This window comes from Corticium candelabrum, chromosome 5 (genome assembly GCF_963422355.1).
Source record: "Corticium candelabrum chromosome 5, ooCorCand1.1, whole genome shotgun sequence".
Lineage (NCBI taxonomy): Eukaryota > Metazoa > Porifera > Homoscleromorpha > Homosclerophorida > Plakinidae > Corticium > Corticium candelabrum.
In genome coordinates, this window is record NC_085089.1 from 2,011,131 (window position 1) to 2,037,645 (window position 26,515).

Sequence of the window (26,515 nt, forward strand, 5' to 3'; positions counted from 1 at the left end):
ACGTGCAAGTTTAGTGCAGTAAATCAGATTACTTGGATCGATCGAAATCGCTAGCTCTTAGACATAATTGTTACGTTAGAATGGCTCAAATCGTGACTCAGAGTGGACAGCAAGTTGCCCTAACTCATAGAGATGGTAAGTCGTCCGGTAAGCTTCTACATCATTTCGTTCTAGAAATCAGATGCAACGCCTCTTCATCAGAAAGTGCGCTGTAACGCGAGTGAAGTAGAAACGTATGTATATGTCGTCTGTCCGGCCATGCTCCTAATAATCAAGTTATTGACATTAAATTCATGACCTAATTGTGCATTCACTTTCCCATCTGCTGGTTTTCTGGTATTTATGCCCTAAATACCATCAGCTATACCCAGATATATGTATAGCAATCAGTGGCAGATCTAGACGGGGCATTGGGGGCACGTTCCCCGACCAGAAACGTCACACAGGCTGTAGCGACTTGAGATAATCAGTGCAACAAGAAACTACTGTGTGGATCGCGCTAAATCCCTTGCGTGCACAGGCATGCATGCATGCATGACCTATCTTAGAGTCCGAGCACTACCTCCCGAATACTCTCATGTCAAAGCAGCTTCGACGACAGTCAAGCATAAAGAGTTATTCTTTTCCACGCAAAGCGTCGGAAGGAGAGCACGAGTTCTAAAGGCGTCCATCAAGCATACTTGCATGCTGTAAATTGTAATTGACCGCTATATATAGGCTGCAAAACAGTCAAGAAGAATGCTGCTAGCAATCCACTTGGAGACCCAGAGAAATAAACTACAGATAGCTAAGAGTTGTCTGCTTTCAGTTTATAGTTAGCATGTCAGAGTTGGTATTACATCTAGTAAGCCAGTAAGCCAGTCTGAAACGTCTATGTCGATAAAAAAATCCGGCTCCGTTCGTGTGCCGAGTAGATTGTGTGCCAAGCAGGTTGTGTGCCCTTCACTCAGGTCCTGGATCAGCACCTGGCAATCTCATTGTACTGATCTGCCTATCAGATGAAGATGAACGATGTTGTTGTCTCAAATAATTGAAACTTTGTATTTTGTACCCCATACATGAAACGCTACAATTATCGTTAGGCACTAAACATTTTTTCCTGTAGTCTAATTACAAAATGTTAACAGTCAGACTCATATTTTCGACTGTATGACAACTAAGTTGTTCAACATAGACAAACATCTTTACTTTGCAACCACTGCCATTTGCTCCAGCATCTGTTTCTTCACAATATTTGTGGTTGCAATATTCATGTTCTCTTCTTGTCGCAGCAGACACTCCACTTTGGCTTCTTGATTTTCATCTCGACAGATTGCCACAAACTCTCCTCCCCTCTCTCTGGCTCGACCTCGTATCTGCACGAGCGACGTGACGGTGCGAGGAACATCCATTTGAACGACCAATCTACATTCGGGTAAATCGAGTCCTTCCTCGGCGACACTAGTAGCGACGACGATCTGATGATTTCCTTCTCTGACGTCTGTCATAGTGGATTTCTGTTGTGCGGTTGTCATTCCGGGACCTGCTCCATCCTGACCACTCTTACCGTGACCTACAATCCTTGCAATGCTCAAACCCTTAGTTTTCAGCTCTTCGTGTTCGTTTAGGTAGTCTTGCAGCTTTGAAGCTGCCTCTCGTCGTTGAACGAGAACCAATGCAAACATCTTTTGTGACTTTTGGTGGCGCTTCTCCCACGGAAGAGCTAGAAGCTCTTTGAGCAGAGCGTCAACGCCCGTACCCACGGCTTTCCCCGCTGGTATTTTGTCACACTCACGCAATTCTTGGGCAGGAAGTGAGTATGTCTGACTTTCTGCAGTCTGTAAATCCTCTTTCAGTGATGCTATGTGCTCCTGACACGCTTCTATTCCAGCCTCGTGAAGAATAGACCAAGCCCCGCAAATAGTCTCCAAATGATTTAGATAGAAACGTGTTTTGTCTGACACTTGCCAATTTTCAAGATAAATCTTGGCAGATTGCGACAACCTTTTTACGCTTTCCGAGTCAAGACCGTTACTCCGGATATCTTCTATCTTGATTTCTGCAAGACCTGCTAGTTCCTCTCCTTCGCTGGCTTTGTCAAAGCAGGCGGCAGCGTAACGTGAGACAATCATTGCCAATTGCTTCTCTTCCTCCGAATAGAAAGCCTTCACGCAACGAATCTTTGCCGTTGGCTGATGCTTTCTAAATTCTTCCTCATTTTCTGTCACTTTTGCCAGTTTTGATGACATGTTTTTCATTAGTGTAGTCAACTTTTTCTCCGTTTTTAAAACGGTGTCGTCTCCAGCTGGAGACGCAGTCAGACCTACTAGTTTCGGATGATGATTAAATTCTCCAGCCTCGTCATCATAGTACTTCTTAACAAGCACCTTGTACGGGTGTTTCTTGGTGCAATGGTGTGCCTCATCTAGAATGAGACAAGACACGTCATCCCAACGTAGTTCTTCTGTCTTGAGTAGATTGAGGTAGCTCCCGGCAGTGATAACAATGAGATCGTGTTCATACAATTTGCGACATCCTTCAGCAAGAACTCTCTTGTCTCCACAAACTGAAGCAATACGAGGGGCGTGAGAAGACGTGCCATCACCATATGGTAAAAGGACTGATTTTAGATCACTTAACATAGCATCAGCTTGTTGAAAAACAAGTATCTTCCTGTCAACAACAAACACAACTTGTCTTGTAGGATTGGCTTGCATCATGTGACTCACAACTAGAGTAGAGGTGAGGGTCTTTCCCATTCCGGTAGGAAGAAAGCAAATCGTGTTGTCTCTCAGAATTTTTGTATACAGCTCTTGCTGATATTTTCGTGGTACTCTGTATATCAACTCCGTATATGGCCTAGGCTGCAAAGATGTATTTTTCAGCCTTTCGTGTTCTCTTTTTGGGGCTTTCAAAACCTTGACAGGAGAGGCTGCCATTAATTTTTCTACAGTCGTTTCCTTCATTTTTCGGTGGCTTTCACTCCTGTTGTGTATCTCGAGCATGTCAAAACTGTTACAAAGAGCAGAGCAAGTGTCGCAAAAATAAACTGTTTCTCCTTTTTCTTTCAATTCGTCCACTTGCTCTCTCGCTTTCGCTTTCTTCACATGCTCTTTTCCTTGGTAGTGCTTTTTGGCTTGGTCTAAGTGATTGAAAGTGCACCGGCAAATATAGCACATGTCGATGTTTTCATTTGGATCTATGTCAGACTCGTCACTCGATTTCTGAGAGCTGCCATCAGTAGTGTCGACGTAAGCTGTGACAGCATTTGAGTCCCTAACGCTGTGGTTCAGTACAGACGCTGTTCTGACTTGGTCAAGTTTCTTCTTGTGTTTGTGACCACTCTCGTGACTCTCTGCCATGCCTAATGACGTCAGCTGGACGTTAGGACAAACTTCACACATTCTCGGGTACACATGTACAAGAGCCGTCGTTGATGGTACGGTGCTGCTAGTAGATTCGCGCGCAGTGTCAGATTCACGTTCTGTTGAGCTTGAACCGAGTTCCACAGCTGCCGCCTTCTTCTTGTGTCTAGCTCCTTCGTAGTGGGCTGTTTTCTGTGATTCAGAGTTGAAAGGCACGTCACAAATAGAGCATCTTCCAGACATGATCAATCGCTGTGCATTGGCTGAGTTCGACTAGCTACAATTTTCCTGATGAAGGGTTATAAAGCATTCAGACGGACAACTACCTGATGTCATCGGAACGACATTGGGACTTTCCCGCTGTCACCCGTGACCCCTACATATTATTCATGATGTGGTTTCAATTTCCCCAAGATAACATGCGTGCTTCAAGGTCTTTCTATAATAAAGTAGGTCGATGGTAAGTCCGGACTCCAGTACGTGTACTCGTTCTGAAACGTTACGGCTTTCTCTGGAATCTATCTATGTGTCTGTCTCCTTCTCTAGGCACGTAGGTCACTAGCTAAAAACTGACTTTCAGAATAGCCTCGTCACTAGAAGGTTCTAAACTTCGTTGACTGATTATATCACTCATTTTTACTAAACTTCCGAAATCTCTCTGAACATGTCAAAAGCATCTAGAGAAATTTATGCAAAAATCAGTGGCTTGTTCTTCTAACTAATTAATTAAAACAATAAAGTACCTACACAAAAAAAATTTCCGCATAGCTGCAAAGGACAGATTGAGAGAATTCTCCGTGTCTCCATCTGTTACTCGGCAACTAAATAAAATAATAGAATCATTGGGATTTATCTAGCGCATAATTTGCAAGTTAAATCCAGGGACTTTCTTCAAACGCTTACGCAATTTCTGCACTCCAGCGGGCCGTGAGGAAACTCTAGATCTCAAAAACTCTGCCACTTATTCGGATGTCCTAACTTAATTAATTGATAAATTTATTTGGCTTTGGTCAGGTCACGTGCAAGTGGCGTGAAGATGGCATTACCAGTGATTGTCGTACACGGAGGCTGTGGAAACTTGAGTGACAACGTTAGTGTCAGAGACCGTAAGCAACGTGGAGCAGAAAAGGGTGCGCTAGCGGGGTGGGAGCTCCTGACCGGTTCGTCGGACTCTCGCACAACTTCGTCGACACACAGCAGCTGCGCAGCCTTGGATGCCGTAGAGAAAGCCGTACGCGTCCTAGAAGACGATCCAGAGTTTAACGCGGGCCGAGGGTCGATGTTGACGAGAGATGGCCTGGTAGAAATGGACGCTGTCATCATGGACGGCAGGGACTTGAACGCCGGAGCGGTAGCTTGTGTGTCGACCGTCGCGAATCCTGTAACACTAGCACGATATGTGATGGAGAAATCAGACCACGTCCTTCTGGTGGCCGACGGAGCAGAGAAATTTGCAAATGAGGTCGGCATTCCGATCGCCTCACGGACAGAACTCATCACTGAAGAGGCGAGGTCGCGTCTTATGGCCGCAACAGACTTTAGTAACGCAGCTAGACAACATCTCTCTAGCGTAGAACCCGGGCACGGTACGGTTGGTGCGGTTGCAGTTGATAGAGATGGAAATCTAGCTGCTGCCACATCGACTGGTGGAATGACTGGCAAATTGCCTGGTCGGGTGGGGGACAGCCCACTTGTTGGAAGTGGAGCTTATGCTGACAATAGTGTTGGCGCTGCTTCTGCCACCGGTTCTGGAGAACACATCATGAGGATGAACTTGTCTCGTTTAGCATTGTGGCACATCGAAGGTGGTAAAGCACCTCAAGAGGCAGTCAGAGAAGTGGTAGAGAATATGGAAACTCGCGTTCATGGCAGTGGTGGACTCATTGTAGTGGACAAAGGTGGAAAGATAGGAATTCACACGTCGACTAGAGACATTGTTTGGGCGTCATGCAGTCAATCTGAAGGATTAAGGAGTGGCCTCAAAGCATTAACTAAATAACAATCAGATGAATGTTCACTGCTTATTTGTGTGTGCTTTTCATATGGAATTATGAAACGTTTTGCAGTGCCAAACACTCATTAAAGTGTTTGTTTATTATCTTCATGCATATTATCACTCTTTCCCAGTAGTCTCACATAGCCAAACTACTGCAGGGGAGCCCAAGTTTGAAATGGTTGGCGCTGCGGCTGCTGTGCATACTTTGACTCAAGGGACACTTCCACGAATAATGGTAAAGTATACATGTAAAGTATGTATCACAGCATGACAACCGTAGTCTGCATCTCATGACCAGAGTCACCAGAGTCTGCATCTCAGGACCAGAGTCACCAGAGTCTGCCCTATTTTTGCTTGGCCAGTGACATATTGACATACCTACACTGTGCATGATAGTACTATCTTGGCACTGCTCTGGCACTACAAAAATTGGCTTGCCGCTACATGCAGAGCCATAGCACCAGATGGGCACCCCTGCTACTGCCACATCATATTAGTACGCAGAATTAGGGTCTGGCTACATGAGACTTACTCGCTATCTTTCCACTTGGTTGTGCTAGAGGGAATGACTGACATTGAAAGTTATCTAAAGCCATGAATTGTTGGCTGGCATTTATTCAATTGTGTTTGTTGGCACTAATGCAATGTTTGAGCATGATCTTAAGTTTTCATGCTAACACTTAGCCTTCCACACAGTTTACAGTCTTACAGTCTCTCTACTAAAATGTCTTTCTGAATATTGGACCAGATGTGTGAATACACAAATTTGACTAAGTTGTTATAATGCAGTCTATGTTAGGCAGCCAACATGTCAGAAACAGCTAAAATTCATCATGAATCATATTCTCCCGTCTCAGTTGAGCATACTTCTCGGTAATCCCAACAACAGGATATTTCGCCAGGTATACTTCACGATAGATCTTGTCGAGTTCCTCTAATTCCTCTTTGGTCAACCCATCCTACAACCACATAACACTTTAGAAGACTGAAAAGTGCACTGCTCAAACCTAAATGCTACTACACTGCACTTGTTAATTAATACCAAATTGTCATGATGGTGTTTGGGGTCAAATGACCATTTGGCAATGCCATGGCTAACATCTCTGCCTGTCATGAAATGGTACTCTGATCCGGGACCATAAAAGTCTGTGTCAAAAAACTCGTTTACTGAACAGTAGATCTGTAGAGACAAGATAGAATCACGTGACCTTTTCCTTCAGTTACGTCAAATACGGTTCCTTTTACAGCCATGTATAACGGCTTTGTTTCCTACATAAACCGTGTTAGAGCATCAGATGTTGTGCGAAAATTGAACTCACATCGGAACCGTCGTACTGAGACAACTCATCCGCCGTGAACACGCGTTCTTCTTTATCGTCTTCCACATTTATTTGGATTACCGGTACCTCTTCATCGTTATCTATCTGCCCATCATGGATTAGATTAGTGCGGTCGTCACTGACAGCACTGTTCACCAGAACTACAACTAGTAGCTGCCACAATGTCATTATCCGGGTCTCCCTTGAACAAGCATGTACACGTGATTTTGCTAAATTGCAGACGAAACGTATGGCAGCTGCAGATCCTGGGAAGATGAAACGATGCAAGTTGTGTGGAGACTTTAAGAAGTGGCGGAAGAAACAACAAACAACTCCTTTATCAGAATCAGGAAATTCTGCGGAAAATCAATCACAAACTGCAACGAGTGAAGAGATAAAGGAAGTCGAGTGCCCTCCAGACTTGTGGGAGCTTGGACGGTGCACTTGGTCATTTTTACACACAATGGCTGCCTATTATCCTGATCTACCGAGCCCCCAACAGCAATCAGACATGAAGCAGTTCATGACCATATTTGGAAAAAATTTTCCATGTGAAGATTGTGCAGAGCATTTTAGAGAGCGCATGAATGTGAGACCACCTGATGCAACTAGCAGGACGAGATTTTCTCGTTGGATGTGCGAAATGCACAATGATGTTAATCGTCGAACTGGCAAGGAACTATTTGATTGTTCTAGAGTGGACGAACGGTGGAAAGATGGATGGAAAGATGGATCGTGTGACTGATTTTTTAGAAATTTATGAAGTAAATTTTTGGATTAAAATTGCATTGCTTGAAGTTGGGTCAGATGTAATAATTATTGTATCGGTTGAGTTGTCAACACAAATTTTTAACTTTTTATTAATTTAAAATTTTGACTGTGACAATTATTATGTATCAGCATGCATGTGCCGTACTTTAGGATTACTCTGCACTCTGTCGAGTTTGGAGCTAGCTACATCAGATCTGTAGCAGTCCATGCATACATCAAGTGGTGTGTGTGTGTGTGTGTGTGTGGGTGTGTGTGTGTGTGTGGGTGTGTGTGTGTGTGTGTGTGTGTGTGTGTGTGTGTGTGTGTGTGTGTGTGTGTGTGTGTGTGTGTGTGTGTGTGTGTGTGGCGCGCAAGTTAGCGCAATCGCCCATTGGGTCTTCGAGGCTCATATACGGGAGTTTGAACGTAATGTTCCGCCAGTCCGACGATTACCTTGGAGAGTTTGACTATGACAGTGACGAGGCTTGCAAAGCCAGGTATTTATACTACAGTAGTATACTACAGTATTTTTTATGAAAGTTTTATAACGGTTGCATTTTAGTGACAGCGACGATTCTGTTGTCGCGGAGAACGTCAGCGACGGAGAATCAGATGACTTTGAAGCAGCAATGGACAAAGACGTAGAACAAACTATGAAGTATTAGCTGAGAACAACGTTTTGTACAATTAATGAGTTGGCAGCTGAATTATTTAATTTATTTATTTGTTGAAATTAATAAGGGTAATGAAATCTAGAGCAAGTTATTATTTTAACATATCTAGATACGGCAAGGTTTAGTCTCGCGTAGCCAGACCCCTTTCCGCTGCCTCATCCTTCCCCCATTTTGCGGGAAGCAGAAAGGGGTCTGGCTGTGCGAGACTACGGCAAGGTTATTGAGGAGTGAAGCGTTATTTGGTCTGTGTGCTGCCTTTTGTGACTGAGAGTGCTGTACATGCTGTACACTGCATCAAGGCACTAATCAATGAGATATGCCACTGTTTGGGAAGCATGGCTTCTGGGATATGTGTGTGTGTGTGTGTGTGTGTGTGTGTGTGTGTGTGTGTGTGTGTGTGTGTGTGTGTGTGTGTGTGTTTACTGGGGTGGACAAGACCGCTGGCTTGGCAGTAACATCATGCAGCTGACGGGTATGTGTTGGTCTTGGTGTCCAGTCCTAGAGCTGTGCCCCTGGATGATTCTGGCCAAGCTCCAGGTGGATTATAGTGCTGGCCCTTAAGCCTCCTCGTAGCGCATGGAGGCCCTGTCTCTAGAGGCAGGGGATCTATCTCCGTAACAGACCGTATGGTCGACATTGAACGACATGGAGGTCTTAACATTTGTTCATTGTGTGTGTGTGTGTGTGTGTGTGTGTGTGTGTGTGTGTGTGTGTGTGTGTGTGTTTGTGTGTACTATAATACTAAGTAAGTGTCATCAGGGGCATGGGTTAACCCATTTAGGTGTGGGGACAAGGGGGTTCCGCCATTCAGACAGGTCTAACTGTACTACAGTATTAATTATAGATATGAAATTATTGATTTTATTGTCTTACTGTTTCTATCTACACCTACAAATGGCACAAGTCCATTGTTGCCCTCCTTAGCAAAGTCCTGAAACCATTCTGGGTATTGCTTTTCACCCAGAAACCAGTCGGCATTGAACTTTAAAAATTGTGACACGGTTAATTCAGCTAAGGTTAACCATTTGGATGGAAGGAACTGGATGATGACAGTGTTGCTGTAAATATACTACTCTGGCAGTTTACCTGTAGTTGGATGCCATACAAGTCTCTCACGGTTATTTGTATAGGTGGATGGCTTCACATGAGTTTGAGAGTGGTCTCTCTCCTCCAAGATCATCGACAGATGCTGCATGCGCACTTGCATCAAACCAGACAATTGGTGATGAAGAGAAAGTAAAGTACTATGATGATATATATTTTAGTTCTGGATCTGATGAAGAACAAGAAGCAAATGGAGCAACAGCAAACCCTTCATGTAAATCCAACTACTTACGTCTAACTACAAACTCAGTTGATAAACATGTTTTAATTAATCTAACAGCATCAAGAAGGCAAAAACCTAAAGTTCCGATACCATCCAATGATGAGCTGTTTTACGATCCTAGTATGGATGATGACAATGAGAGATGGGTGCAGGATCAAAGAAGGTGCTACTATTCTGACATGAAGCCTCCAGGAATGAAAGTAGAACATAACAATACACATGTACAAGAGCAAGGATGTCCTAGTGAAGTTGAGGGAAACTTGACATCAAAGTGTGGTTCTAGTCAATTGAAAGTTGCCTCGAGTGTTAAGAAGAAAGAAGTCAAACAGCTAAAGCCTCCTCCATTGCCTAGGAGTGATGCTGTTCTCAACTGCCCGTCTTGTATGACCTTACTCTGTTTGGACTGCCAACGGTTGGTTGATGTTGTAACTTGTATCTCATATTGTTGTTACTGTTGTAATTATGATGTAGGCATGATAAATACAAAACTCAGTACAGAGCTATGTTTGTCTTGAACTGCGTTGTAGTTCAAGATGAAGTTCTGCACTACAAGGACTTAGAACACAAAACAAAATCTCGTAGAAGGAAAAGGAAAAGACAGAAAGGTGTCGAAGGGGCGGATGCTGGAGTTGCATCAGAACCACCAGCTACTGTTGAGTCAAAGTACAATCCAGTACGATGCCAGGAATGTAATACAGAAGTTGCTGTATATGACAAAGATGAGATTTACCATTTCTTCAATGTTATTTCTAGTCATGCACCCTGACACACATCAAGTTTGTGTGTGTGTGTGTGTGTGTGTGTGTGTGTGTGTGTGTGTGTGTGTGTGTGTGTGCGTGTGTGTGTGTGTGTGTGTGTGTGTGTGTGTGCTCATTTGCCTCAATGTAGACGAAGTTGTTTGCTGTGTCTTCCACTGTTGGTTTATGCTTCCTACTGTCTTAAATATGATCCACGCAGAATCCATCAAAAAGGGATAGACATGTATTTTAATACAGGATATGACAATACTGTACATAGCATTATGTAGTCAGCAAATAACTAACTACTTGGCCCTCATTCTCAATATGAAATATAAGAATCAGAATGCAGCACTGTGCATATTGATTGCTTACACAACTGCACTCACAGTATGGGGCATCAACTGTTAGCTCATTTAGTCTTCCCTCAATTTATGATTTGATAATCTGAAATCTAATACAAAAATATTAAATGAAGTGGTTTGGGCAAGGCTTTCAGAATGTTTGGCTCTTATTAGGGTGCAATCGCCTGGGTTTGATGCACCAGTCTAAATCTCAGTATCAAGTTGTTGTGATGGACATCTTTAGGTGCCCCCTGCTGAGATTAATTGGCTTAATAGCTGCTTTGGTCATTAGAAGGCCTTGACCGTTTCCAGTGTTTGTTGTTGTTGTTGTTGTTGTTGTGTATGTGTGTGCGCGCGTGCATGCGTGTGTGCGTATATTCTGAATTTGAATGAAATAACCAGAACGCAGAACTGCATGCTGCTTGCTTACACCACTAACTGCAACAGCAACGACTAATCTAAAATCCTGCTGGACCTGCCCATATATATATATATATATATATATATATATATATATATATATATATATATATATAGCATGCACTAGACATAGAGAAATTGCAATTGGGGCATTGATTCACCATCATTTTAGTACTGCAGCTGTAGACATTGAGGCACAATATTCGCCTGGAGTTTCATACTCTAACCGTGTACATGTACATACCTGCCATGCAATACCACGTACGTTGCACGTGCACGTGAGGTGTAGAGCACATGCGTACGGCACAGCCTACGTCTACCATGTCTACCGAAAGTCTGAAGAAGATCGCCTACGATGCCATAGATCGTGCCGCAGCAGATTTACTGCGTGTAAGCGATACAATATGGAGAAAACCGGAGCTGGCGTTTGAGGAACACGAGGCTCACGCGCTGCTTACGTGTCTCCTAAAACAGTACGGGTTTTGCGTAGATGAGCAGTACACACTCGCTACAGCTTTCAGAGCCACAGCTGGGCAAAAAGAAGGCATTCATGTTGCCATCCTTTGCGAGTACGACGCACTACCAGAGATAGGTCACGCGTGCGGTCACAATCTGATTGCAGAGGCAGGTGATCAATTACTAAATTAAATTTGTACACTGTGCTATTGTGTTGTCAGTATAGAACTGCACGTTAGTTAATTAATAAATTAACTATTAATTATTATTATTACTGTTAATTAATTAATAAATTAAATAATTAAAATACATTAAGTTAACGTGTAAAGTTGCAGACACTGGATGATGTCACCATTTCCTATGTAAAACTTGTTCTGTTTCCAATCCCTACATACCTCCTCATTTTCAGAGAAAAAATCTATCCATCTGCTCTTATCAAACTCTGATCTTAATTGATTTACTTGTACTAACGGTATGCCATAATATCAATGTTTGGTAGTCAGTCAGTTCTTCTTCCCGTCTGTCACTGTATTCTGGAAAATATTTGAAGTGTTCTGAACAAGTCTGTCAGCATGTTTGGCTTACACAATATCAACAACATGAGTTTTCTGTAAGTTTTAGTGCCATATCAGCAACATTACAATAACAATTTCATTAACAAATTGTTGTGACGTAGGTGCTGCTGCTGGAATTGGTCTAAAGGCTGCTCTAGAAGCCAGTGAAACATTACTAGGTCATTTGTCTGTCCTTGGAACACCGGCAGAAGAAGCAGGAGGAGGAAAGCTTAGCATGATTAAAAGTGGCTGCTTTAGCGATGTCGACTTTGCAATGATGGTTCATCCATGTCCTGTTGATTTGCCGGTTGGTGCATTTAATGCCATCGATGAAATCAAGGTAACATACACTGGCAAAGCATCACATGCAGCGGCCTTTCCTTGGGAAGGTGTCAATGCCCTCGATGCTGCCGTATCTGCATACAATGGCATATCAATGCTCCGACAGCAGATGAAACCAAGTTGGAGAGTTCACGGCATTTTTACCAATGGTGGTGCCAAACCAAATATTATTCCTGAAAAGGCTGAGCTAGAGTATTATGTACGAGCACCGACTGCTAGAGAACTGGCTGCACTAAAGGAGAAAACCATGGCAGTGTTCCGTGGAGCAGGACAGGCAGCAGGATGCAAGGTTGACATTGAAAGTGGCACATGTTATTCCAATTTAATAAGCAATACCGATCTCATACAGCTGTACACAGAGAATGCTAAAAAATTAGGAATTCAGTTCCCTGATAATCTTGATTCAGCTGTGGGTGGGTCGACAGACATGGGTAACGTTTCTTATGTTGTTCCATCTATTCATCCAAACTACAGCATTGGGTCGAAAGCTATTAACCACACAAGGGATTTTACGGCTGCTTCAAACACCAACCATGCCCACGAACGCACTCTAATTGCTGCAAAGGCTCTAGCTGCAACAGCCATTGATGTTCTTGTCAACCCACTCTCCCTTCATAAGATCAAAGAGACTTTCAAGCAGCAGGTCAAGGATTCGTAGACATGGACTTTATATTAACAAAAGTTTGTTACCCTACGTTATAACTGCAGTAAATGACTTTACACATACATTGATGGCTGATTGTTGTTTGACTGTTGTTTTCATATTACAACAATTTGTCCCAATTCATCTAAACCATACTCTGTTTCAACTGTGACTTTCAAATAGTTCATGAAAGCTCTATGTATACTGTTTATGAAGTTTACGTACTAGATCACTCGGATTTTCAACCTTAACGGCTTTCCATTGCAAGTGGCTTATCAAATACAAACAAGATCATACTCTGTTCAGTCAAAGTGTATCATAATTATTGACTGGCCGATTCACCTACCAAGAACGTGAACAGGAGTCTGTGTAGTAATAGTAGGTGCACTGAGTAGTTGAAGATAGCACGGCCATAAAATATGGGAGACACAAACCACATTGCCAGGAACATAGTATTAAAGTTGCTGTAGACAATAAAGATAATTTTTACCAATGCTGTTTTAGTTGTGTACCATGACAGACATGGTGTGTGTGTCCAGTGTGTGCGTGTGCATGTGTGTGTGTGTGTGTGTGTGTGTGTGTGTGTGTGCATGTGTGTGTGCATGTGTGTGTGTGTGTGTGTGTGTGTGTGTGTGTGTGTGTGTGTGTGTGTGTGTGTGTGTGTGTGCGTGTGCGTGCAGTGTGTGCAGTGTGGAAAATAACAGTACGACATAGGACAATGCCCCACCAAATGTGTTGTTTGTCCGACCAAATACTGCACCAGTGTTGGGACGTGTTTGGACAAACATCCACCTGTACGCATATGATAGTGCAAACCTTGTCTCTTAGCACGTGATGGTCTTTCCAATGGTGTAACTGTTAATGTCATGAAATTAGGTGCCTCCTAGCATGCTTTATCCAGAGAAAACCTCAGCTGCCTTTAACACCATTTCTCCCTTGGAAGTTGGTTGTAAAAATTACATGCAAAATGGCTGCCATAAGGGAGGCACTTAGTTATATGAAATACCATACAAGAATGTCCTACCAGGCTCAGTCTGTCCTACCTAGGCTCATTTTTCACACTGGTGTGTGTGTGTGTGTGTGTGTGTGTGTGTGTGTGTGTGTGTGTGTGTGTGTGTGTGTGTGATTCCTGCAAAAGCTCTTGCTGCAACAGCCATTGATGTTCTTTCAACCATTTACATTTGCCCTCTAATTCAAAGAGGATTTTAAGCAGCAGTAAACAACTTTATACCTGCAGTGACCATTGATTGTCGATTGATTCAAGTTTATGTATCACTCTGTCATACAATGACAAGTTGTGCAGAGTCATCTAAACCATACTGTGTTTTGTGACTTTCAAACAGTTCCCGGAGGCTCTTTGTATACTGTTCATGAATTTCGTCTACTAGATCGCTGTTTGGATTTTCAACCTTTTCCACAGCAAGTGGCTTACCAACTACAAGATTGTAAACTGTTCCAAGTGCATTGTAATCACTGGCTGACTGATTTACTTACCAACAACGTAAACAGGATGTCTGTGTGGTAGTAGGCCCATGGAGTAGTTGAAGATACCGCGGCCATAGAATATAGGAGGGGCAAACCCCATCGTATCCTTGAATCTTGTTTGGACCCTTCTTAGCAAAGAACCGGGTGGATTGCTGACTTGCTTGAACAAGTCATTCTCACCAAAGGCAAAGACGGGAACCAGGGATGCCCTAGTACAATCAGTTGAAATAGTTAATATCAAAAATGCAGTTGATATTAATTACTACTATCAATTGTGTGTACTGTACCCAGTTTGTAGAGCAAGTTTGATGAAACCCTTTCTCCTTTTGAGAACAACAGTTGTTGACTCTGGTCGAGCCTCCAACGACTCTGCTGCACCACCTATGATGATAGCAATAGAATGACCTCGTCCCAACTGCAAACAGTTCAAGCAGCTTTCCTTGTTGCACGCACATATCCCGTGGGCCATGAGAAAGTCCCGTAAAAGGGGCGCTCTGAAGTTCATGTCGAGGGTTAGCAGGTGGGGAGTTATTCCCGGGAAGAGGCTGCTAAACCCTACAGCTTCCGTACCAAACGCTGTGAAGTGACCAACACTGATTACTCCATGAGGATGGCAGCAGAAGACGTAATTGTTGTCAGGCGGTAAGGCGACAGTTCTGACCAACTGGACTGGAAAATAATCTCGGAAATAGTTCCAAATAGGCAACTTGCGAATGATGGTGAAGTGTCTGCCTCCTCTGCTAGGTGTGTCTCTGTCCCAGACGTATATCCAGAAGAGATAAGTGATGAGAAGTGGAGCGCAGCCAGGGAGACAGACGAGACCAACGACAATGAAGAGCCAAGGCAAAACGTGGCCTAGAAAAAACGTAGAGACGGCAAATACCGTCGCTAGCGTTTGAATCCGACGGTGAAGAGGAACGTTGAGGGGAGCAAACACGATACCAAACACCATGTCTAATTCTAATCTAGTCTAGTCACGTGATCAAACAAGTTCGCTGGTTACATACGTTATCCCGTATATTGTGCTAGTGCGTTAGCTGACGTTGTGCGATTCTAGTCGTACAGGAACAGTACCGTTACGAAGCCTAGACATTGGTGCGTATATCATACATGTTTCCCTGTCTCTTTGTGCATTCTACCAGAGAAAACAGCGATTGTAACTCAAATTACTGGGGAGTGTCCACAATTAGGTACACCTACCCTACTGCAACGAACAAACGAGAGCTTACCTCGAGTGTCCAGTACGACACATAAACTTTCTCGCTTTGAATACAGAGCTCCAATACAAAGAATTTGCGGACGACTTACCGGCCTCGAGTGTCCAATAGCGCGTACGCGTACTACGTCTTCTTACCACGTTAGAAAATCTTTACATCTGCCCTAGATTACTAGCTAGTTAGCTAGCACGCTTGGTAGCAGTAGCCTCGACACTAGGCCTCCCTTTGCTTTCGGTGGTCCGACCGCGCGAGCATAGCAACGGGACTGTATCACGTGATGTTCTCTCCGAAAAGCACGCCTACTTAGGATGGGTGCTAAGGAAACATGCCTACTGTGCCCCTACCAGTATGTACGTACCTCTGTAGGGCGAGGAACGACCGGACTATTGGAATGCAGCGCATGCGCTCATTGTTTTCGCTGATGTTACTTGGCGTGCCAGATGTCGAAATTCCCACGTGCTAGTCAACCTGTTCAGCCCCCTTCTCACGCTCTTTACGTTGGTTAATTAATTAGCAGGTGCCAGGATATGTGTGAAGCAGCTGTGCTGTTACCAGCCAAGGGTTTAGCACCCTCCTGCTATGCTACTTAATTTACAGTAATAATTTACCTAAATAAAAGGTGCAGACATACAGGAATTCATGCATTTATTGGACTTTCGAGAAAATCGGCACGTGACAGACTGGCAACCTAGTCAAAGCTGTCTGTGCTGCTCAAAATCAACAGGCGGCACGCCTACCTAGCCCTTTCAGACCAGACCTTATAGATTGAGAGGATTTTATACGCAAAAACATGTCTACCTACCTACGCACCTGGATGCTATCCTGCTCTAGTCGCCCAATTGAGTTAGGAATGGATGTCAATAACAATCTTCTAATTAATTAAGTTAATTTACAATAAAAATTGCTCCAAGGAATATTTCGTTATTTTGTTCATTTCTTAATCCTTGAAAATTTAACATCAATAGCTCATGCATGGTCTAGGCAGTTGAATTTGCATTTTTCTTAGATGCAATCAGTTACTATACTTGTTCTCACATATTGTATGACAGATTGGAAAGAAATGTGTAAGGTGTTGTGTAAGAAATTGGGCATCAACACTGATGGTGTTTAGTAGTGACCCAATGTTCAAACAACTAACGTATTACCCCGCCTAGAAGGGCAGGGGCTCTTATAAGAACATTTGGTACTATGTGCCTTTGTACAGTGTGGTTAGGAAAGAGGGTAGAAGTCATGAAATTCCTTGGAAGATTGAAGACACAAGAAGACATCACTGATAGCCTTAAATCTGATTCTGGTTCGACTGCTTCCTTCACACATAAATTGTCAGTGACAACTGCTCTGTACATGCGCATCAGTTAGAAATGCTGCAATCTTTCATCAGAACTATCAGTGACGTTTTCCTTTGTCTGTGATCCTCCAGGGAAATACACGGCTTCTGCCCTATTCACTAACAACACTGTACAAATGCACATACAGAAGTACCAAATGTTGTAATAAGAGCCCCTGCCCTACTAGGGGGTAATACAGTATTGTATATTATGTCTAGCATATGCAGCAGACAAAACCATGCAGTTTTTATGTTACACAGTATAAGTAATATTCAAAGTGTGACGTTTTAATCTAGTGGCTGCTTCAAAACCTGACTTAGAGAAAGAAGCCATTTAGAATGTAATTGGCAACAATGGCGGTGAATGTCTCAATTACAGCTTTGCTTGTATTGCAAATTGCTTGAGTCCAGCCAACCATAATCTTCAATTTTTTGGGTCTAATACTTTGCATTTTAGTAGACTCTCCAGAAATACTGTTTCAACACACACGCACGCACGCACGCACGCACGCACGCGCGCACACACGCACACACACACACACACACACACACACACACACACAAACACAAACACACGCACGCACGCACGCACACACGCACAAACACACGCACGCACGCACACACACGCGCGCGCGCGCGCCAGGTAGCAATGTTGGTCTGTTAGTCTACGAACACGTTAGAACAATGAGATGGTGAGAACAACCGACTTTTGTGTTCCACCATGTAGCTTCGTTACAGCCACATTCTTCGCTTTTGTCGGGCGGTGACTAAACACCTCCCACGATGTGCTAAAAAGGTGTGTCCAATCACGTGCCTGCATCTCAACGTACATCGCACGCCAGTCAGGCCATTTCGCCCGATTCTTTCCTGGCCGGACAATCAGCTTGTCACCACCAACAATTGGCAAATGTCAGCTGAGAGGTCTGTATAGTACTGCTCCGGCTAGGTGTCGATAAGTTCGGAGGCGTGACTAACGAGTGTTCCTTGGTTTGCCTCTAGCAGCTGCGCTTCTTGCAAGTGTGACTGCGGTCCATCGGCCGCTGTAGTAGCCACAGCAAGTGTCGTATCGACCTTAGCCTTTTGCTTGCTGGTAACTTCGCTCTTGTACTGGCAGCAACGAAAACAACGTAAATTTTTAGTACCACCGGCATGTGTTGTGCTGTGCGTGAACTTTTAATTAAGTCTTCTGGTAGGGAGAGACAAGAGAGTGTGGTCTACTGCTGCCAGCAGTACGTCTGCTCAGTCGGACATTCCTCTGGATGTTGTGGAGGAAGTCGTATCGGGAGAGAAGTGTGCGAGTACTTCTTCGTCGCGTCGTAGCTCGGTGTCGTTTCCAACGGCCGCACCTACTCAAGCGACGACAAGCAGAACGATTTCGTCAAGTGTCATAAAAGGTGAGAGTGAAAATACATATCCGGTGAGTTAGTTGTTAATTAAGTTAATTGAACTACAGTGACTGGCCAATAGTTTAGGTGCACCCACTGAACCATGCAACAGCAACCCCGATAAATGCTTTTTCCGAGCTTGCCGTCCTTTGCATGTAACATAACGATTTAAGTTTTCTTTTTGTTGTCTTCTCATTGCATAATGGGCTTTTGTATCTGCTGTTGCCAAAGCTGTGACAATCGCTTTGCCATTGTCCTCTGGTTCTGGAGTCTGCTATCTTGGTAACAGTAGCTCTCCCTTTGCCATGCCAACAACCACAGCACGCTCTTCAGCGGTCAACTCCATGCCCTGCCCATTCTAAAAGCTATCCAAAACGCATGAAACTTCAAAATCAATGAAGTTACTGATACACATATTACTCAGGAGTGACTTCAGTGACAGGGACAAAAGAGTGTCTCTTGAAGAACCAAAACATAACCAAGATGATAGTGTTTCAAACTTTTGACCAGTCACTCTAGATTTTAATAAAGACGGATGTATTCCGAGTTTGTACTGATGCATTGTACTGTACTGTGCCTCCATTTATCCAGCACCCTCTCCCGCCAACGGCTTCGCCAGCTTTCCCAAAGGTTTGTCGGCCAGCAATCCAATCCTTCTCTCACGTGGAGAAAATGAACTAGTAACGTTTCTCTGACCATAAATAATGTTCTTGGCTAATTGCGGCTGCTTTTGCTTCGTTGTCAGATAACAGAAACTGTAGAAGAATTAGTGCCCGAGAGCATCACCTATTCGAGAAATGACGAGCCAACGTCCTCGAGGAGTGACGGTGAAAGAGAGAGAGTTTTTTCTCCTACCGAGAGCACGCCGAATACATATCAAACAACATCAGTACTATCTGATACGACTTTACAACGACAACAACTGCTGGAGTCTACAGATAAAGAGAGTCGAACCACTGCTAGATCTGATCGCCGAGTTAGCGACCACGGTCTCGGTCCTCGTCCTCTTCAACGTCAATCTTCAGTCAAGGTCTTTTCGTATTCCCTGCTGTATAGTTTCAATTGAGTACGCAGTGGCGTGTGCGCAATTTTGTGACTATTGCATGATTGTGTAGAGTCCCGTTCCCACTGTTCAAGTGAAACTAACGCGCCCACCTAGCGGCAGTCTGGGGCTCAGTATCGTTGGTGGTCAAGACAGTAAATTTGGTGATCTCGGCATATTTGTGAAAGACGTCATTCCAGAAAGTGCTGCAGCACAACAGACAAACCTGAAGCCAGGTTTGCAGGACTACTTTGCTGACTAGCAGTTAGATAACATTCACGTTTTTGTTGAAAATAGGAGACGAAATCATTTCCGTCAACTCGATCCCACTCAAAGGAATGACACACAGTCAAGCTCTCAGTACACTGAAAGGAACCGTTGGTGAGATGGTTCTCAGTGTTGCTCCTGATGGAATCAGCAGACGAGGTTAGTGCCTGACGTCCTCTATGCTGCAATGTACCGTAGCAATTTAGACCACGATGTCGTATAGAGAGAGTAAAAAATGTGACCACAAGGTCAGTTCAACTGAGCCGTCCTCGATCAGTGGATTGCAGTTTGTTACTAAATTCATCACTGGAACAATACGGTCAGACGTTCACGGACATGGACGTTGTACAGGCAGCTAGTAAAAACACAATAGTCCTGAATGATGAAATGAGGAGACCAGCAACAGACAAAACCAGTAGGCGAACGCCATCCGTCGTTGTTAGTTCTGCTACCCCGGAGTTGAACAAAGCCAGACTTGCCTCTCCTCCAGCAGGACTCTTGAATGGCTCTGCGGAAAGCGTAGGATCTGATATTATTGACTTGCAGTTTGATACCTACCTAGTTAAGCATCAACACGCCAATACTGGTACCACGTCATTGCACGTACGTGAGCACATCCACCTACTGCTACGACATAATCTAAAAATTGTAACGATGTTCTCGTTCTTGCTAGAACCCTCAAGCTCCTGGTGTTTCCGGACGTCGCGTCTATCCTGTTTCATCTCGTCGTTTAACTGAAGAACAGTCGATGCACCACCAGTTTGCTCCTTCGCCTCTGATTTCACAGTCAGATGGGCGTCGTAAAGCTCTATCCGGTGACGTGGAGAAAATTGAAAAAAGAGAAAGCGAAATGAAGAATGTATCAATGCAACAACCCGTCCACGACAAAGCATGGCCTACCAATGCAATCAGCATCTCTGCAATGAAACGTAGGTCTAGCAATGACCGTGACACTCCGTCCAAGTCCAGCACACAAACGACAGGAAACGCAGCTGGAGTTACTGTTTCACTCAGCGACTCGAGTAAGAAACCAGAAGACAAACAGTCTGGTGACGAGCAAGAAACCGTTGCTGCCAATTACCAGTTTGACGCAAAAACACTCTTAGAGAAACTTTTCAATAGCAGCGATTCCGAGACCTTGGTGGTACCGTGGAAAGCGAGCCTTCCTCACTAATCGCTTCTTAACAACGAAAGAATATACGTGTATAAAGTTAATGCAAAGATTTTGGACATTCAATATATCTAGATGGAACACGTGATGGATTAAAAAACAGGTACGGTGCATTATACTTTAGAACAATTAGTACACTACAATTTATAATATTTGTTTTTCATCATCTTTGTATTAGACTGTGGCAATACAATGCCAAAACGTAGTTTAGATAGGAAACGTACATTTGCTTTTCGGGAAATTTTGAAGGTCGGTTTTTCTGCTTAGGACAGAACTGTAGAAAACATAGACACAATTGGTCAAACTTCACGTTTCCAGTGTCAGATACAACTGCATCAATTTAAGGAAACATAATGGATCTCAGTGTTAGTGCCTATATAGAGTAGATAGTTGGGTACTTTCACTACTATCGTAGTACTTGACACTACAAACTGTCCAACGGCACTAAATGCTTGATATGTGAATAGACTACTCCCTTTCTTAATTTGTGCCTATAAAGAGACATCCATTATGCGAATCTAACTTTAGCCTGGTAAAAAATTCCAGTTAATGAATTAACTCTTTGACCACACCAACCGTGTCTACTTAGCTCGCGCGTATAGCCGTGCCTCTCCCTTCTACATGCAGCTAATTAGCTAATCACGCCAATGGCTAAGCTAGATAATGTACTGTCAATGCACCAACTTCAAGAACGTAATGTTGGCGACAGGGAAAGTTATCTTGAACTTAGTTGTGACACGTACTGTATGTATACTTGCAAACAGACAGGCAATGAGATAATGATATTGCATGTACTGTACAATGTCCACGCAGAGTTGCACCAACAGCCTGTCTTAATTAACTTGCTAATTCAAGCAGATTCCATTTATGATTCTCAGTTCTTGTATTATGACGACAAGACAAAGAATCAAATTTGGAAACAAGCTCGATCCTCTATTGATGAGAGATTTAGCTTGGTGACTTCACTGATTTCAACAAGTTCATCAAGAGTTAGTGGTATCCTTGCGGTTTATATAATCGCTAACAACTTTTAGTAAATTAATTCTCAGCTGCATGAGTCGACTATTGTCATGAAGGTTCAACCTGTTCCTTTGCTAGGAAACGTTTCACTTTCTCACAGAAGTTCAACTGTTGCTATACTCTAGCACCATGCAGTTGTCTAACGTTTATGGTGAATCAATAAGCTATACACGTACTGAGATTGCAACTAAAGTGATAGAAGTAACTTGGTCTGTTCCTTGCTTACAAGGCCAGGATGCTAATGTTTGAATTCAAACCTCGTAATTTCACTTACATTTGACTGCAACTTTGCTTAGAATCCTTGCTTAGGCTTGGATTTCCCGCCTTTCTCCAAATAAAATAAACCTAGTGCCTCCATACATAACAATGAGCATTGAGCGCACTTGGCTGACATATATGCATGCTGATCAAGCTGTGACCCACGTTGGTCACAAGAGTCTCTTGTAGGCTGCAGTCCCACTGTCTGCAGGACTCACACTTCTATTCTATCATCACCAGGAACCAAAGCATCACTAATCAGTTAGAGATAAAAGACCTGATTCTAGACTCGTGCCCAGTCCTCCTTCTCGCTAGGTTGCGACACCACGTGCGCTAGTTGTCACGTGTGTATAAATCCATGTGGTTTCACGGTGTTGCTGGCTTAAGCTTCTTTGTGTGAAACCACATGGACCTACCTATACACGTGACAGCTACAGCACACAGCACATGATGTAGCAACCTAGCGTGAAGGAGGACTGGGCATGAGTCTAATAACACACTTCAACTGTGATTACCAACATTGAAACAATGACGTCTTAGCACATCTATAGCATTATCCTTAAAGCAGCTGATATAAAACAGGACACTGACAGCTAGTAGTCGAAGTTAGACAGTTACATACATCAGTTAGTTCGACAGCTGCCTAGAGAAATACACTAAATAAATCTATTGATCTGGCAAATCATTTTTAACAAGGCAAACAGTGTGTATACCACAGTACTCTGTAAGTACCTATTCCCAATAGTTACTACTGTCCATGTCCATCAGACTTACTTTCATTTAGAGCAGCTGTCTGCTGCTCTAGCCAATCCGTTTCTGCAATTTTCCGTTTAAGCAATAAAACCAAATCTTCCAAACTCTCATCGGTACCCTCACTTTGTCCAGCAACCGACACTGATACAACAGCAGACGCCAGATCCTCTTCAACAGCAGGCACGCTCAATACCTGATCAAACATACCACATTCAGACTCTGTTAGCTCACAGAGACAAGACCTCATGCGCTCAAACGCTGTAAACAAAACACCTTTTCACACCACTAAAGCACAAATGCAAGCTGAGGTATGCATACCGACTTCAAGGCTGTCATTTGGAATAGAAAAAATAATTCTAAACCAGCCTGGTTCAGCACACATGAAGCCAACACCTGGAGCTACAAGAACACCAGCCTTCAACAAAGCCTTCCATACTCGATCCTCTTCCTCGAACGTTTTCTCTCGCATATACTATCCATACATACAAATATGCATACTGACTGTGTGCGTGTGTGTGTGTGTGTGTGTGTGTGTGTGTGTGTGTGTGTGTGTGTGTGTGTGTGTGTGTGTGTGTGTGTGCCGTAATAAATGCTCATACACGAGATAGGTCACACCACACATATAGACCAGTGCCTGTTGCAACATATGGAATACTCATTGAATCAAGAAATCGCGTCATCAAGTCATAGTGGGCTCTAAGACGAACCCGGTTCGTTGGAAAATAAACCCTATCCAGCCAGTCTACAATAAACAAATGCACAACGGTCCATCAAACCGCTAAGAAATAAATAATGAAATAGAGCATGTAACCTTTATCACTCAAGAGTTTGCTAAGCAACCACAGAGCCAATGTCGACTGACTAAAAAAGAGACCCATTTGGTTCAAGGCTTCGAGTACGTCTCTGCTTTCCGTCAGCACAACTCCACTTCGAAACCCAGATACGGCAAAGTCCTAACAACAAGATAAGCTAAACAAAGAACTACACCGAGTAACCTTTCCAGTACCTTACTAAAACCCCACAAAACGTGTAATCGTTCAGGATCAGGAGGGCTGAAAAATAGATCTGTACATCGTCACGAAAAATTTACAGCATATACGAATGCATACTGCTCAATACTGAGAGCACTAACGTGCTCAATGGTCTCATCAAATACTGTCATCATGTAGATCTCATCGACGATGCAGTGAAGGTTATGTCTATGAATCACAGATACGTACTGCTTTTACATTGCTCTCATAAAAATAAATGGAAATACATTAGATTTATTTCTACCAGTCTTAATATAATAAATAGATGATGTCATCTCCTGTCAAGAAGAGGTTTGGTTTTACCCTCATCTAGACAGACACCTACCAACCCTGCAGTAGATACACGTCCAAGTACTCAACTGTATGTTGATATCAAGTAAGCAAAATAATAGTTTCAATTATTGTTTGCTTATGCTACAAATTTTAACCAAATGTAAACTATGCCGAGTAAATTCAATAACTAGCAGAATGACCTCACTGCCAACACTAATACATTACAGAAACAATATGAACAAAACAACTCTATTTGCTATTTAGATGATATACAATAATGTCCTCATTATTGGTACCATACTACATTCAAAGTCTTCACAATTGCTCAGTCTTTCAGTCTTTGTACTGCACGCCTACATTTGATACATATGTATTCGTACATACATAGAGTTATAGCAACTCTAGTAAACATAAACTTGCCACAACCACAGACCTGACTCGTATTCCTACAGAAGTAATAAGTCTATAAATTACTATGTGCACACTTTTGCACACGTTTTCTTGCAAGCAAAGCCATGCAGACCATTGCCACATACAAGCAACAAAAAATTATAATTAGATTACTCAGATCAGTGGAGTCAGTCAGTTTACATAATCCTACAATATTAATACAAATACAGTATGTCACTTATCCAAACACCAGTTAACCAAACGCATCGGTCTACTAGACGACCTGTGCCTTGGACTCACTCTAGCTTTGCACGCACAAAACAGTAATGCATATGAGCATAAGAGTACACATGTAGTTCTCATCCGTGATATGAAAATGTAAAAACCCCAAAGCTACAGAAGAAGAAGCAAAAACTAGTCGTTCTCTTCCATAGAAGAAAATTTGCACCAAAAGCTGCAGAAGACTGGAGCTACTCTCATATTGGTGAAGACTATGGAATTGCTAAATCGACCGTGTGTGACATCGTGAAACCCAAGGACAAACTGTAGACTTAGTAGGCTTCAGTTATCTGGACGATTCAGAGTCATGAACAGGTCAGGGAATAAGTGTTCGGATAAGTGACATCCTACTGTAGCTGCATTCATAAAACAAACATTATAATACTACAAGTAACTGTTGATCTTATTACTTACCTTATTAAATAGTAAAAGGAAACAACTAAACAATCGTTTTCATTAATTAAATAATCACATTAAAACACAGAGAGTAAATAAGGCTAACCTCTTAGTAAAGTTCATATACGATACAAGCTGTTCTCTGCTGTACACACAGCCCAACGGATTATTAGGAGTAGTAAGAAGCAACGCACGAACATTAGCGCCCTAAACCAATAAATTGTTTGCACTATTGACATAATAAATAAAGTACAAACACCACCTCTTTCTTTGCTTGCACTAATGCCTCTTCGAGTGCATCAACAGTCAGCTCCCAAGAATTTCTGCTCAAACCACACTGACTGGAGAGATGTACAGGACATGCTTTGACACGAGGAATGACGCCAAGATCACCCAAGAAACCAGAATAAAACGGAGTCGGAATGAGAATAGAATCTATAGTAAATTCACTCTTCAATCTGTTGGCTAATTAAGCATATCCATGGCTGTGCATACCTCCTTCATCACAAATCACCTGCACGAGAGCGGCCACAATAGACGTGACACCATTCATCGACACGATCTAAATAAATATAATAGAGCACTCTGTACACGCCTCACTGTAAAAATACAAAATATTTAAATCACGTTTGCTGCATCAATCGGCTTCACAGTTTTCATTCTTTCAGTAAGGAACTCTGCAACAAGCTGGTTGAACCTACAGTTTGGCACAGAAATAAATAACAATATTATATATATATATATATATATATATATGTCAATAACAGTAGTTGTTTAGTTAATTAATTAATTAATCATAATTAATCAGCCACAAATGTTGCTCACCTCTGTAAGCCCCCAAAATACTGAGAATATTCTTCTGGCATGTCTTCAAACATGCCTTCTTCATTTATCTATTGATTTAAATAAACTAATTGTTATCCCTTAACAATTTCTCTAGACTAACTTTGCACACATCAATCAAAAATTACATTGTGGCTGAGGCCACGCCTACGCATGCTTACCTTATTCTTTAGAACGTCGAATACCAGCTTGTTCTCACTTGTAACAAGATTTATTATTCCCTAGAACGAACGCGGCAAGTGCCGTTAACTAAATGTGTACGCGCATGTACGCAATGACTCAGCTGGAGTGTCCTACAGTCGGATTAGAGTCTTTGTCGTAACGGTTCTTATCCCAGAGATTAAACCCAACTAACAAGACATTGGGAGGTGTCTCAATCAATTTACGTCCTCGAGCAGACAACATTGCCGCACTCAATTCAACTGGTGGGTTGTCACGTGCTACTCACGTCGGAGACCAAACCTTAGCGCAG

The 26,515-nt window shown here is 42.9% G+C and overlaps 9 protein-coding genes across 11 annotated transcripts; 5 read left to right on the plus strand and 4 right to left on the minus strand.

Moving 5' to 3' along the window:
* Nucleotides 1–802: 802 nt before the first annotated feature.
* Nucleotides 803–3,668, minus strand: LOC134180193 (uncharacterized). The gene has a single exon (XM_062647291.1). The coding sequence runs from the start codon at nucleotides 3,585–3,587 to the stop codon at nucleotides 1,185–1,187; it is 2,403 nt and encodes an 800-aa protein (XP_062503275.1). The 5' UTR covers nucleotides 3,588–3,668; the 3' UTR covers nucleotides 803–1,184.
* A 690-nt stretch (nucleotides 3,669–4,358) lies between these two features.
* LOC134180162 (isoaspartyl peptidase/L-asparaginase-like) lies at nucleotides 4,359–5,428 on the plus strand. Its single transcript, XM_062647256.1, has one exon. It carries the CDS (start codon nucleotides 4,381–4,383, stop codon nucleotides 5,341–5,343), a length of 963 nt encoding a protein of 320 aa, XP_062503240.1. The 5' UTR covers nucleotides 4,359–4,380; the 3' UTR covers nucleotides 5,344–5,428.
* A 494-nt stretch (nucleotides 5,429–5,922) lies between these two features.
* Nucleotides 5,923–6,857, minus strand: LOC134179947 (neudesin-like). The gene is made up of 4 exons (XM_062646991.1): nucleotides 6,660–6,857; nucleotides 6,549–6,609; nucleotides 6,383–6,486; nucleotides 5,923–6,299 (listed from the first exon to the last, which is right to left on the minus strand). Exons 1-4 carry the CDS (start codon nucleotides 6,846–6,848, stop codon nucleotides 6,162–6,164), a joined length of 492 nt encoding a protein of 163 aa, XP_062502975.1. The 5' UTR covers nucleotides 6,849–6,857; the 3' UTR covers nucleotides 5,923–6,161.
* Nucleotides 6,858–6,867: 10 nt separating this feature from the next.
* Nucleotides 6,868–7,537, plus strand: LOC134179946 (FAD-linked sulfhydryl oxidase ALR-like). Its single transcript, XM_062646990.1, has one exon. The coding sequence runs from the start codon at nucleotides 6,910–6,912 to the stop codon at nucleotides 7,402–7,404; it is 495 nt and encodes a 164-aa protein (XP_062502974.1). The 5' UTR covers nucleotides 6,868–6,909; the 3' UTR covers nucleotides 7,405–7,537.
* Nucleotides 7,538–7,829: 292 nt separating this feature from the next.
* Nucleotides 7,830–10,492, plus strand: LOC134180160 (E2F-associated phosphoprotein-like). Its single transcript, XM_062647253.1, has 5 exons — nucleotides 7,830–7,906; nucleotides 7,972–8,067; nucleotides 9,214–9,401; nucleotides 9,468–9,822; nucleotides 9,882–10,492. Exons 1-5 carry the CDS (start codon nucleotides 7,839–7,841, stop codon nucleotides 10,174–10,176), a joined length of 1,002 nt encoding a protein of 333 aa, XP_062503237.1. The 5' UTR covers nucleotides 7,830–7,838; the 3' UTR covers nucleotides 10,177–10,492.
* A 712-nt stretch (nucleotides 10,493–11,204) lies between these two features.
* LOC134180103 (peptidase M20 domain-containing protein 2-like) lies at nucleotides 11,205–13,157 on the plus strand. Its single transcript, XM_062647189.1, has 2 exons — nucleotides 11,205–11,539; nucleotides 12,044–13,157. The coding sequence occupies exons 1-2, from the start codon at nucleotides 11,206–11,208 to the stop codon at nucleotides 12,919–12,921; spliced, it is 1,212 nt and encodes a 403-aa protein (XP_062503173.1). The 5' UTR covers nucleotide 11,205; the 3' UTR covers nucleotides 12,922–13,157.
* Nucleotides 13,158–14,036: 879 nt separating this feature from the next.
* Nucleotides 14,037–15,837, minus strand: LOC134180006 (diacylglycerol O-acyltransferase 2-like). Of its 2 annotated transcripts, XM_062647062.1 has the most exons (4): nucleotides 15,621–15,837; nucleotides 14,679–15,526; nucleotides 14,401–14,600; nucleotides 14,037–14,341 (listed from the first exon to the last, which is right to left on the minus strand). In XM_062647062.1, exons 2-4 carry the CDS (start codon nucleotides 15,341–15,343, stop codon nucleotides 14,187–14,189), a joined length of 1,020 nt encoding a protein of 339 aa, XP_062503046.1. In that variant the 5' UTR covers nucleotides 15,344–15,526; nucleotides 15,621–15,837; the 3' UTR covers nucleotides 14,037–14,186. The 2 variants fall into 2 exon arrangements, with proteins under 2 accessions (XP_062503046.1, XP_062503045.1); XM_062647061.1 differs by having other exon boundaries at nucleotides 14,679–15,837.
* A 1,934-nt stretch (nucleotides 15,838–17,771) lies between these two features.
* LOC134180011 (uncharacterized) lies at nucleotides 17,772–21,096 on the plus strand. 2 transcript variants are annotated; one of them, XM_062647069.1, is made up of 9 exons: nucleotides 17,772–17,856; nucleotides 17,935–18,062; nucleotides 18,129–18,329; nucleotides 18,912–19,000; nucleotides 19,066–19,350; nucleotides 19,436–19,598; nucleotides 19,660–19,788; nucleotides 19,853–20,232; nucleotides 20,303–21,096. In XM_062647069.1, exons 1-9 carry the CDS (start codon nucleotides 17,843–17,845, stop codon nucleotides 20,801–20,803), a joined length of 1,890 nt encoding a protein of 629 aa, XP_062503053.1. In that variant the 5' UTR covers nucleotides 17,772–17,842; the 3' UTR covers nucleotides 20,804–21,096. The 2 variants fall into 2 exon arrangements, with proteins under 2 accessions (XP_062503053.1, XP_062503054.1); XM_062647070.1 differs by having other exon boundaries at nucleotides 17,799–17,856; nucleotides 17,938–18,062.
* A 1,486-nt stretch (nucleotides 21,097–22,582) lies between these two features.
* On the minus strand, nucleotides 22,583–26,474 carry LOC134179905 (1-aminocyclopropane-1-carboxylate synthase-like protein 1). Its single transcript, XM_062646925.1, has 13 exons — nucleotides 26,341–26,474; nucleotides 26,205–26,264; nucleotides 26,026–26,093; nucleotides 25,828–25,897; nucleotides 25,696–25,762; nucleotides 25,463–25,635; nucleotides 25,307–25,407; nucleotides 23,941–24,030; nucleotides 23,838–23,883; nucleotides 23,643–23,784; nucleotides 23,431–23,573; nucleotides 23,150–23,303; nucleotides 22,583–23,089 (listed from the first exon to the last, which is right to left on the minus strand). The coding sequence occupies exons 1-13, from the start codon at nucleotides 26,446–26,448 to the stop codon at nucleotides 22,827–22,829; spliced, it is 1,485 nt and encodes a 494-aa protein (XP_062502909.1). The 5' UTR covers nucleotides 26,449–26,474; the 3' UTR covers nucleotides 22,583–22,826.
* Nucleotides 26,475–26,515: the final 41 nt, after the last annotated feature.

What these genes read in the sequence shown, in the direction of transcription:
- LOC134180193 (XM_062647291.1), bottom strand. Translation starts at nt 3,587, where the DNA reads ATGTCTGGAAGATGCTCTATTTGTGACGTGCCTTTCAACTCTGAATCA.
- LOC134180162 (XM_062647256.1), top strand. Translation starts at nt 4,381, where the DNA reads ATGGCATTACCAGTGATTGTCGTACACGGAGGCTGTGGAAACTTGAGT.
- LOC134179947 (XM_062646991.1), bottom strand. Translation starts at nt 6,848, where the DNA reads ATGACATTGTGGCAGCTACTAGTTGTAGTTCTGGTGAACAGTGCTGTC. An exon ending in CTCAGTACGACGGTTCCGAT is followed by an intron (nt 6,610 to 6,659) that starts GTGAGTTCAATT and finishes CGGTTTATGTAG; the next exon opens with GAAACAAAGCCGTTATACAT. An exon ending in TGACGTAACTGAAGGAAAAG is followed by an intron (nt 6,487 to 6,548) that starts GTCACGTGATTC and finishes TTTTTGACACAG; the next exon opens with ACTTTTATGGTCCCGGATCA.
- LOC134179946 (XM_062646990.1), top strand. Translation starts at nt 6,910, where the DNA reads ATGGCAGCTGCAGATCCTGGGAAGATGAAACGATGCAAGTTGTGTGGA.
- LOC134180160 (XM_062647253.1), top strand. Translation starts at nt 7,839, where the DNA reads ATGTTCCGCCAGTCCGACGATTACCTTGGAGAGTTTGACTATGACAGT. An exon ending in AGCAACAGCAAACCCTTCAT is followed by an intron (nt 9,402 to 9,467) that starts GTAAATCCAACT and finishes TTAATCTAACAG; the next exon opens with CATCAAGAAGGCAAAAACCT. An exon ending in CTCTGTTTGGACTGCCAACG is followed by an intron (nt 9,823 to 9,881) that starts GTTGGTTGATGT and finishes ATTATGATGTAG; the next exon opens with GCATGATAAATACAAAACTC.
- LOC134180103 (XM_062647189.1), top strand. Translation starts at nt 11,206, where the DNA reads ATGCGTACGGCACAGCCTACGTCTACCATGTCTACCGAAAGTCTGAAG. An exon ending in CAATCTGATTGCAGAGGCAG is followed by an intron (nt 11,540 to 12,043) that starts GTGATCAATTAC and finishes GTTGTGACGTAG; the next exon opens with GTGCTGCTGCTGGAATTGGT.
- LOC134180006 (XM_062647062.1), bottom strand. Translation starts at nt 15,343, where the DNA reads ATGGTGTTTGGTATCGTGTTTGCTCCCCTCAACGTTCCTCTTCACCGT. An exon ending in AAACTTGCTCTACAAACTGG is followed by an intron (nt 14,601 to 14,678) that starts GTACAGTACACA and finishes TGATTGTACTAG; the next exon opens with GGCATCCCTGGTTCCCGTCT. An exon ending in ACATCCTGTTTACGTTGTTG is followed by an intron (nt 14,342 to 14,400) that starts GTAAGTAAATCA and finishes ACAATCTTGTAG; the next exon opens with TTGGTAAGCCACTTGCTGTG.
- LOC134180011 (XM_062647069.1), top strand. An exon ending in AACGTCAATCTTCAGTCAAG is followed by an intron (nt 19,351 to 19,435) that starts GTCTTTTCGTAT and finishes ATGATTGTGTAG; the next exon opens with AGTCCCGTTCCCACTGTTCA. An exon ending in CTGGTACCACGTCATTGCAC is followed by an intron (nt 20,233 to 20,302) that starts GTACGTGAGCAC and finishes CGTTCTTGCTAG; the next exon opens with AACCCTCAAGCTCCTGGTGT.
- LOC134179905 (XM_062646925.1), bottom strand. Translation starts at nt 26,448, where the DNA reads ATGTTGTCTGCTCGAGGACGTAAATTGATTGAGACACCTCCCAATGTC. An exon ending in AGCCGATTGATGCAGCAAAC is followed by an intron (nt 25,763 to 25,827) that starts GTGATTTAAATA and finishes ATATTTATTTAG; the next exon opens with ATCGTGTCGATGAATGGTGT. An exon ending in AGTGCTCTCAGTATTGAGCA is followed by an intron (nt 23,884 to 23,940) that starts GTATGCATTCGT and finishes TCTATTTTTCAG; the next exon opens with CCCTCCTGATCCTGAACGAT.